Source organism: Bison bison, unplaced genomic scaffold (genome assembly GCF_000754665.1).
Source record: "Bison bison bison isolate TAMUID 2011002044 unplaced genomic scaffold, Bison_UMD1.0 scf7180017864343, whole genome shotgun sequence".
In the NCBI taxonomy this organism is placed as follows: Eukaryota; Metazoa; Chordata; class Mammalia; order Artiodactyla; family Bovidae; genus Bison; species Bison bison.
This window is the reverse complement of record NW_011494915.1, coordinates 2,269,697-2,280,683: the sequence shown is the minus strand read 5'-3', so window position 1 is coordinate 2,280,683 and position 10,987 is coordinate 2,269,697. Positions and strand designations below refer to the sequence as shown.

At 43.0% G+C, this 10,987-nt stretch overlaps 1 protein-coding gene across 5 annotated transcripts in view; it reads left to right on the top strand.

Annotated features, from left to right (window-relative positions):
* The window catches only part of KCNIP1 (Kv channel interacting protein 1), a 410,971-nt gene that overhangs the window by 399,234 nt on the left and 750 nt on the right, over positions 1-10,987 (top strand). For all 5 annotated transcript variants that reach the window (XM_010854563.1, XM_010854562.1, XM_010854564.1 and 2 more), the window contains 2 exons: positions 5,807-5,911; positions 7,480-7,542. In XM_010854563.1, the coding sequence (XP_010852865.1) occupies positions 5,807-5,911; positions 7,480-7,542 (168 nt within the window). The remainder of the gene's footprint in view (positions 1-5,806; positions 5,912-7,479; positions 7,543-10,987) is intronic.

The following is a 10,987-nucleotide window of genomic DNA, read 5'->3' as shown; positions in this document are numbered from 1 at the left end:
ATCACCTCCACTAGCTTTGTTCGTAGTGATGCTTTCTAAGGCCCACTGACTTCACATTCCAGGATGTCTGGCTCTAGGTGAGTGATCACACCATCGTGATTATCTGGGTCATGAAGATCTTTTTTGTACAGTTCTTCTGTGTATTCTTGCCACCTCTTCTTAATATCTTCTGCTTCTGTTAGGTCCATACCATTTCTGTCCTTTATCGAGCCCATCTTTGCATGAAATGGTCCCTTGGTATCTCTAATTTTCTTGAAGAGATCTCTAGTCTTTCCCATTCTGTTGTTTTCCTCTATTTCTTTGCATTGATCACTTAAGAAGGCTTTCTTATCTCTTCTTGCTATTCTTTGGAACTCTGCATTCAGATGCTTATATCTTTCTTTTGCTCCTTTGCTTTTCACTTCTCTTCTTTCCACAGCTATTTGTAAGGCCTTCCCAGACAGCCATTTTGCTTTTTTGCATTTCTTTTCCATGGGGATGGTCTTGATCCCTGTCTCCTGTACAATGTCACGAACCTCATTCCATAGTTCATCAGGCACTCTATCTATCAGATCTAGGCCCTTAAATCAATTTCTCACTTCCACTGTAAAATCATAAGGGATTTGATTTAGGTCATACCTGTATAGTCTAGTGGTTTTCCCCACTTTCTTCAATTTAAATCTGAATTTGGCAATAAGGAGTTCATGGTCTGAGCCACAGTCGGCTCCTGGTCTTGTTTTTGCTGACTGTATAGAGCTTCTCCATCTTTGGCTGCAAAGAATATAATCAATCTGATTTCGGTGTTGACCATCTGGTGATATCCATGTGTAGAGTCTTCTCTTGTGTTGTTGGAAGAGGGTGTTTGTTATGATCAGTGCATTTTCTTGGCAAAACTCTATTAGTCTTTGCCCTGCTTCATTCCATATTCCAAGGCCAAATTTGCCTGTTACTCCAGGTGTTTCTTGACTTCCTACTTTTGCATTCCAGTCCCCTATAATGAAAAGGACATCTTTTTTGGGTGTTAGTTCTAAAAGGTCTTGTAGGTCTTCATAGAACTGTTCAACTTCAGCTTCTTCAGCATTACTGGTTGGGGCATAGGCTTGGATTACTGTGGTATTGAATGGTTTGCCTTGGAAACAAACAGAGATCATTCTGTCATTTTTGAGATTGCATCCAAGTACTGCATTTTGGACTCTTTTGTTGACCATGATGGCTACTCCATTTCTTCTAAGGGAGTCTTGCCCACAGGAGTAGATATAATGGTCATCTGAGTTAAATTCACCTATTCCAGTCCATTTTAATTCGCTGATTCCTAGAATGTCGACATTCACTCTTGCCATCTCTTGTTTGACCACTTCCAATTTGCCTTGATTCATGGACCTGACATTCCAGGTTCCTATGCATTATTGCTCTTTATAGCATTGGACCTTGCTTCTATCACCAGTCACATCCACAACTGTTTTTGCGTTGGCTCCATCCCTTCATTCTTTCTGGAGTTATTTCTCCACTGATCTCCAGTAGCATATTGGGCACCTACTGACCTGGGGAGTTCCTCTTTCAGTATCCTATCATTTTGCCTTTTCATACTGTTCATGGGGTTCTCAAGGCACGAATACTGAAGTGGTTTGCCACTCCCTTCTCCAGTGGACCACATTCTGTCAGATCTCTCCACCATGACCCGCCCATCTTGGGTTGCCCCACGGGCATGGCTTAGTTTCATTGAGTTAGACAAGGCTGTGGTCCTAGTGTGATTAGATTGACTAGTTTTCTGTGATTATGGTTTCAGTGTGTCTGCCCTCTGATGCCCTCTTGCAACACCTACCGTCTTACTTGGGTTTCTCTTACCTGGGGCGTGGGGTATCTCTTTACGGCTACTCCAGCAAAGCGCAGCCACTGCTCCTTACCTTGGATGAGGGGTATCTCCTCACCACCGCCCTTCCTGACCTTCAACATGGGATAGCTCCTCTAGGCCCTCCTGTGCCCGCGCAGCCATGGCTCCTTGGACGTGGGGTTGGTCCCCCCGGCCACTGCCCCTGGCCTCAGGCGTATCTCTAAATAACTCATCACAAATAATTTCTGAAGCTTCACTGCTGGACACCTTTAGAGCCTCAAAGTAGATGTGGTACACAGATAGTGAGATACCCACAGGTCTCTCTCAAAACTCACTTTGGTATCTACTGTATTCTGGAATCTCAGTCAAAGCTTGGATTTAGCATCTTGTAGCATCCCACTTCCTGAGTTCCTATGTGCCAGGTACAGTGTCCAGAGTTACAAATATCATCTCTAATCCTCACCTCAACCCTCAAATTTCCATTCCTCATTCATTCAGTCATGGATTTGCTCAACATATATTTGAGGGCTTGTTAAGTGTTCTTCGTGCTGAAGATAAAGTGGTGAACAATCCCCAGAATGTGAAAAATTCTAGTGTCCACTAACAGCAGATATGGTAAGAACTCCAGTATATAATGGAATAACAAGCGGCCATGTGAAACCATGCAAAAGCAGTTAGATATAATTTTAAATTAGCATTATACATTTCATTTAAACATTATTTTTTACAGTAGGATGTATAATATCATCTCAATGTTGTAAATAATTAAATGCTTCTATATATACTCAAATATATGATACTTTATGGAGAAGGAAATGGCAACCTATTCTATCATTCTTGCCTGGGAAATCCCATGAACAAAGGAGCCTGATGGGCTATAGTACATGTGGTCACTAATGAGTCGGACATGACTTAGCAATGAAAGAACAATAAAAGATAGTCTAAAATATTCAAATACTACTTTACAAAATATAGTTTTTAAAAGGAAAAAAAGAAAAAAAAAGGACCCTAAAGTGAGCCTTATAACAAGATCTTCAACCTTCGTTCAACCATTATTCCATCTCTAAATAGTCTTACTAACTCCTGCTCCCCTTCTGTAATTTACAATATAGACAATATTGTCCCCATTAAATATCCATCAGACCTTTCTGGAAGCAGGATTAATAAAATTCTCCTTAAAAGAAAATAAAGTGTGGATAAGCAACTTCCTAGAAAAGATAGCTGGACCTTCCCCTGGCAGTCATTTGGAAACAGTTTCATCAAAATCGTAGCAAAGAAAATCCTGAGAGAGCAATCAAAATTTATCTTTAAGTCCTTTCTCTTATAAAAGTTATTCAGGAAACAAACCTATAGCCATATGGATGTTAAGGACTCATTAAAGCACACATTTTTAAATAAGCACGTGGACAGGTGTATATACCCTAGTTCTGTCCATTGTCTGGACCTAAGAGCAATGACACCCCGGTAGCAATGAGTACTGGCACCTAGACCTTGGTTTCTAAATACCGTTCTCCAAGAAAAGCAACCAGTCCCCTTGGACTTGGTTGATTCCAGGCCTGGGAAAGAGAAAATACAAGATGATCTTAGAGCATCTTACAGTGTCAAAAAAAATGGGAGTACTATTAAAGAAAAAAGGGTGGTGAAGAGCATATCTGAAGGTCCTAGAAGCCAGCCTGAAGGAGTTCACAATAGCCAAAGCTATTAATATTATAATATGAGCAACAAATACAAATTTATAGTTTGGGATTATAATCTGCAAAATAAATACCCATGTTGTTCAGTGGCTTAGTCATGTCCGACTCTTTGTGTCCCCACTGACTGCAGATCACCAGGCTCTTCTGTCCATGGGATTCTCTAGACAAGAGTACTGCAGCGGGTTGCCATGCCCTCTTCCAGGAGATCTTTTCGACCCAGACATAGAACCCGTGTCTCTTACATCTCCTGCTTTGATGGGGGGTTCTTTACCACTAGTGCCACCTGGAAGTTCCGGGTCTCTGCAGACACTCCATCAAATATCCTGAAGACAAGGCTGCTTTCCTACATTCTTTTTCCTCATTCTGAGTAGGGATCGAGGAAGCCCATGGAACACCATGCCTGGCCAGGATAACCAGGAAAACACCACGGGAACACTTAACTGATACGGGGCTCCCAGCCCTTGCAGACACGGTGCCAGGTACAGAGAATTTAGCAATGAAGGATCAAATGTGTGTCCTCAGAGCTCACAGTTTTGGGGAAACAGATCCACAGAGCAATAAGAGCCACTTACTTATTTTAATGAGTATGTGCTGATCACTGTTCCATGTTACTGAAAGATTGGAAAGAAAATATGAAAGGATCTGTAACATCTATCTGGCCCCATGGTAATTTTTGTCTTTGTAGAAAGGGATTTTTTGGTTACAAAGATAGAAAACCATCAACATCAATGGGCTTAAGTTGAGACCTTTCTTGTAAAGATTTGGTAATTTCTTAGAAAAGTCTTTTAAGAAATAAATAATTCTTGTTAAAGTGAAAAATATTACAGGTAGTTTAATGTAGCACATTTTAATCCCCATTACAAAGTAGAAAGTTATTGGTCTCCCCCTATGCTACACCCATCTCTTCCTCTCTTTCGTCTCCCTCCTGCAGCACTGTCTTAGGTCACAGTGCCTAAGATGGCCACACCGTCCTCTGCAGGAATGGTTGGCGGTCGGGAGACTCCAGAGGACGCTTTAGTGAATAGGGTAACCATTCTCAGACCCTGCTTCTCCAGGGCTTCTCTTGATCCCTGTTACTATCTCTGTCTACTTCAACCACTTTTCTCAGAAAACACCTGTGTGTGGGTACGTGTGTATGTGTGTAAGCTCATGAGAAATTCCTCATGGGAAAATCTGTGTCCTCCTCCGTCTGGCACCTCCCTTCTCCGCTCTCTATTCCTCTACCCTTTTCACTTCTCTACTTGCGCTCCCTTCCTCCCAGCATTTCTCTCATCTCCTCTATGCCATCTGCTCCAGCCTACGCTTTACAGAAGTTCATCTCTATATTTATTTTCAGTGTCTGCTCTCCCCTGATCTCAACTAAAACCTGGAAATGAGTTGCCCATGGTACCAACTCTGACACAAACTCCAGCTTTTCACTCCGACTTCTCAAGAGATAACGACATAGTGACTCAGTTCCATAGTCAGATGTCCACATTTGTTCCCATCAGCTGGCTCAAACAAAGCCACACAGGCCAATCATGCAAGGGAATTATAGAGCAGAGAGAAGGTGTTCCAAAAATGCGGTGTGGGTCCGTCAGTACATGAACTGCTGCTGCTGCTGCTAAGTTGCTTCAGTCGTGTCCGACTCTTTGAGACCCCATAGACAGCAGCCCACCAGGCTCCGCCGTCCCTGGGATTCTCCAGGCAAGAACTCTGAAGTGGGTTGCCATTTTCTTCTCCAATGCATGAAAGTGAAAAGTGAGAGTGAAGTCGCTCAGTCGTACCTGCTGCTGCTAAGCCGCTTCAGTCGTGTCAGACTCTGTGTGACCCCATAGACGGCAGCCCACCAAGCTCCCCCGTCCCTGGGATTCTCCAGGCAAGAACACTGGAGTGGGTTGCCATTTCCTTCTCCAATGCATGAAAGTGAAAAGTGAAAGTGAAGTCGCTCAGTCGTGTCTGACCCTCAGCGACCCTATGGACTGCAGCCCACCAGGCTCCTCTGTCCATGGATTTTCCAGGCAAGAGTACTGGAGTGGGGTGCAGTACATGAACAAATACACTCAAATCCCACTTATAACTCATCACTTGGGAAAGCTCAGGAAGAGGTGAGCCACCCAAGAACTTCTGACAACAAATAGAATTGTCCTGGGAAGAAGCTCCCAGGATATATACCCTTCAGCTCCCTTTCTAACTCCCTCTCACTAGCTGAGGTTCCTTTTAATCACTCTCATTCTCAAGGGGGACAGAGAGCCCCAGAGTGTCACCTAGAAGACCTTACCTTCCTGGTTCCCACACCGTGTGCTTCCATGTCCCTCTCCAGGAGATGATGGACATTGTCAAAGCCATCTACGACATGATGGGGAAATACACATATCCTGTGCTTAAAGAAGACACTCCAAGGCAGCACGTGGACATCTTCTTCCAGGTAAGAGCACACACCCTGTGTGTAAGCTTTAAGCTCACCTTAGACCAACCAACCCACAAGTGTCTGAGCAGTGTTTTGTATCCCAGCCTCCACTACACATGATAAGAAACAGAATTACAAGATGTACCGTCCCCCGGGAATAGATTATTTTATTACATAGACAAGTATACACTACAGAAGAGAGCAAGGATGAATATTATTAAGTATAAGTGGTAGCGTGTGGACTCTAAATTTCATAAAAATGGCTGGGAGATCAGAGTAAATAGCACATGTGCATACATCAAAGATATTGTTATGTGTATTCCTCCTGCTAAGTCGCTTCAGTTGTGCCCTACTCTGTGCTAACCTATGGATTGTAACTTGCCAGGCTCCGCTGTCCATGGGATTCTCCAGGAAAGAATAGTGGTGTGGGTTGCCATGCCCTCTTTCAGGGGATCTTCCCAACCCAGGGTTCGAACCTGTGTCTCTTATGTCTCCTGCGTTGGCAGGAGGGTTCTTTACTACTAGCGCCACCTGGGAAGCCCTCAGAGTAAATACAGAAGATGTCATTAAGCACATTTGTGTCATTGGTGTTAAGCATTTGTGTTTGAGGAGCAAGGGGACATCAGATGGAAACTAGGATGGGTTGGAAACTAGAGAGAGATCTTTCAACTGAAGAATTTAGCCTTGCTCTGGTAAAAAGTAGGTGGATGCCGTTAATCTGTGACTTAGAAGAGTGGCAAGATCTTAGTGGTATACTACTACTACTACTACTAAGTCACTTCAGTCATGTCTGACTCTGTGCGACCCTGTAGACGGCAGCCCACCAGGCTCCCCCGTCCCTGGGATTTTCCAGGCAAGAGCACTGGAGTGGGTTGCCATTTCCTTCTCCAATGCATGAAAGTGAAAAGTGAAAGTGAAGTCGCTCAGTCGTGTCCGACTCTGAGCGATCCCATGGACTGCAGCCTACCAGGCTCCTCCATCCATGGGATTTTCCAGGCAAGAGTACTGGAGTGGGGTGCCATTGCCTTCTCACCTGGCAGGAGAGTATCAGCAAACATGAGAGCTCAGTCTAGTCTAATCCTCTCACTTTGCAGATGAGAAAAGCAGAGGCTCAGGGAGACTCAAGGTCGCACAGTAGGTGACACGGGCAGAAGTAGACCTGCCTGTGCCCAGTGTGCTCAAATGGACAGGCTGGAAGTGAGACTGGGCAAGACGTGTTAGGAGTCAGCAGAATAATCGGGTGATGAAAAGACGAGCGTCTAGAGCAAATGTTTTCATTTGAAAGATGCTTATGGGGGTCAAGGAGAAGGCAATGGCAACCCAGTCCAGTGTTCTTGCCTGGAGAATCCCAAGGACGGGGGAGCCTGGTGGGCTGCCGTCTATGGGGTCACACAGAGTCGGACACGACTGAAGCGACTTAGCAGCAGCGGCAGCAGCAGCATGGGGGTCAAAATGCTGTAACCAGGGCCTGGAGTTGTCTGACCAATGAAAGACCATCTTAATTGTCAGGGGAATGTTGGTGAGCAAAAAGCAAGTTTTGGAATGCAGATTACCAGTTTCTTTAAACTGCTTCCTGTGTCTTTCAGAAAATGGACAAAAATAAAGATGGCATCGTGACTTTAGATGAATTTCTTGAATCCTGTCAGGAGGTAAGGAGAGATCTCAGGGCACAAAACCTCTAAATCTGGAAAAGGAAATCTGGGACTCGGAGACCTGAAGAAGGGAGAACACAAGAAACCTGCAGCCCTTTGACTCAGAGCCACCGCAGCCATGGCAATGCAGCTCAGAATTTCAGCAACCTCCACTGCTTAGACTGGCCTGCGGCTGGTTTTGGCCATGCAGGGGTTGAGCCACACAGACTAAGCAGGGGAGCAGGGGGCTGTGAGAGCCCAGAGCGGGTCTCTGTGGAACTGCAGACTTCCAAGTGGGCAGCACTGTCATTTCTCAGTCTTCCTCTGCCTGATGGCCCACTCCCTAGACCAGGGGTCCCCAGCCTCCAGATCTAATGCCTGATGATCTGAAATAGAGCTGATGCAATAATAACGAAACAAAGTGAAAGGCACTTTGCGACCCCATGGACTGTAGTCCGTGGGATTCTCCAGGCCAGGATACTAGGATGGGTTGCCATGCCCTCCTCCAGGGGATCTTCCCAACCCAAGGATTGAATCCAGGTATCCTGCATTGCAGGTGGATTCTTTACCAGCTGATCCACCAGGGAAGCCCAATAGAAATAAACTTCACAATAAACGTAATGCACTTGATTCATCCCCAAACTATCTGACCCTCCCCGCCCCCCACCATCTGTGTAAAAATTGTCTTCCACAAAACCAGTCCCTGGTGCCAAAAAGATTGGGGACCACTGCCCTAGATTATAAGGGAGTTGCTGGAAAAAGTCTAGAGCTGTGATTCTTAAGCCACAGTGTGTGTAAGAATTGCCTCAGATGATTGTGAAAATGCACATTTCCAGGTCTCAATCCCAGAGACTCTGGATCTTGGGTGTGGATCTAGAAAGCTTCATTTTAGCACAATTTCCCTGGCCAACGCTTTTAAAACTTTAATGTGCAAACCAGCCTCCTTGAAGTTCTTATTAAAATGCAGATCCTAACTCAGTGGGTCTCCGCTGATGCTTGTGTTCTAAAGGATACATTAGCCCCAGAGTCAGCCAGAGACTGAACTGGAAATAATCACTTTCCTCTAATTTAGAAAAATGCATCTATACCCCTACTTTGTTTCAGAAAAATATACAGTTACTCTGATCTCCTCTTAGTAAGAACTGCAAGTGCAAGAAAGTGGGAGAGGGGAGAAGTTATTAACATGTAGTGAGCACCAGCCAAGTTTGAGGTACATTACATAAACTTCACATAGTCAATATATTTAAAAACTGGAATAGACTGAGAATTGATCATTCTTAACTGACTTTGACCAAGGCCTTGGAGCAGTGCCCTAGAGAAGCCCTGCTAAACTTGGTACTAACCTGTTAGCTGATGGATCTTTGGGTAGTCTAGGGGTTCTGAACCAGTTATCAGGCAGCCAGAGGGGAAGTTGCTGGAAGAGAGGCTCAGGTCAGCAGTTATTTATTTTCTAACACGGTTAGAAACATTTCCACATTTTAATCATTATGAGCTGGCTAACCACCAGTGTTCATCATACCCATTTTAAAGACAGGAAAACTGACGTATTGCAAAGTTAAGAGATATGGTTAAGCCTCAAAAAATGATTGAGATGGAACTTGAACTGTATCATTTTAATTTTAAATACTATGCCCTATTGTACTATGCTTGTTGACTATGCTTTGATAGTACTATGCTTTTTGACAGGTTTTTAATCAGTTTAGTTTCTCACATTTGCAACTTCTATAGCTATTCATTAACTCACTTTTTTTTTTTACAAACCACCCTGTAAGTAGGTACTATGTTCCATACTATTGCACTCTCAAAAAAACTGAGGCACAAAGAGGTACTTTAAGGTCACTCCACTAGTAACAGAGCCAGAATTAGAATCTAGGCAGCCTGACTTCCGAACGCATGTACTTTTAAAAGATTTCAAATACCCGTAATCAACTTTGTTGACTTTCTCTACTTTAGTCCGCTTTCTGTTTCATTCATGTGTCCTCTACATTGGGCTCCCTAGGTGGCGCTAGTGGTAAAGAACCCGCCTGCCCACGCAGGAAAGGTAATCAGACGTGAGTTCAATCAGGAAGATCCCCTGGAGGAGGGCATGGCAACCCAGTCGCGACTGAAGCGACTTGGCATGCATGCACGTGCTCCAAATTATCTTCTTCCTTCTGCTTTTTAATTTTAATTCAATTTTCTAGGTGTTCTTTCTACATTTTTGAAACAGAGGTTCAGATCATTGGTTTTCAACCATTCTTTTCTAATATAAGCAGTTAAAGGGATAAATTTTCCTTGAGTACTGCTTTACTGGAGTACTGCTTTAGATTCCTAGATTATTGATGTCATATTCTCATTATATTTTAATTTAAGATGCTTTTTTCTCTGACACAGGGAATTTGAAACTTGTTAAGATCCAAACATTTGAGGATTTTCTACATCCCATACTTACTCCTTAGAGAATATACAATAGAAAAATATAAAATAGAGAACATAAAATAGAAACATACAATAAGAAAATCAGTAATCCAAATATTTCCACTTTGAAAAAAGTAATTAAATTGATAAATGTTTAACAAGACCAATTTAAACAAAAAAGAGAGAGAATACTCAAATTATCAATATCCAGAATTAAAGGGGTAACATCACCAGAAGCTTTACCGGCACTAAAAAGTTAACAGTTCAATTTTCCAATAAATTTGATAATATATGAAGTCTACAAACCCCCTACAAAATACAACTTATCAAAACTAGCACAAAAAGAAACAGAAAATTTGAATGGTCCTATGCCTGTTACAGAAATTGTATCTGTATTTCAGATTTTCCCACAGAGAAAACGTCAGGCTCAGATGCCTTCACCGGTAAATTCTTCCAAACACTTAACAAAGAAATGATGCTAATCATACACAAACTCAAGGACACAGAGAAAAAGAAAAAACTTCTCAGTTTGATTCATGAAGCTGTCATAACCCTATCATGGAAAGTTGACCAGGCCACTATAAGATACAAAATTTGGGAAGCTAATGTATTCTTTCTGGACACAGGCACGGAAACACAAATCCAGCAATATGTAAAAAGCATAAAACATCATGAACAAATAGAGCTTATTACAGGAGTGCTGGAATGGTTTAACCTTCAACAGTTAATCACTGTGATTAATGACATCATAGAATAAAACAGAAAAAGCATGTGATCATCTCTATAAGTACAGAAAAAGCATTTGATAAAATGCACTTCCCCACAGCTTCTTAAAAGAAGCAGTCTTCACTGGTTTATTGAACAATTTGTTTCTTCTGAATTTCTCTTTAAGGCCGGAGAAGGTGTTTCTTGCTTTGAATTTCTCTTGGCTCAGTAGTTTTTGCACAGGCTTAGTTGCTCCTTGGCATGTGGGATCTTAGTTCCCTATCCAGGGATCAAACTCACATCCCCTGCATTGCAAGGCAGATTCTTAACCACTGGACCACCAGGGAAGTCCCTCATTCTG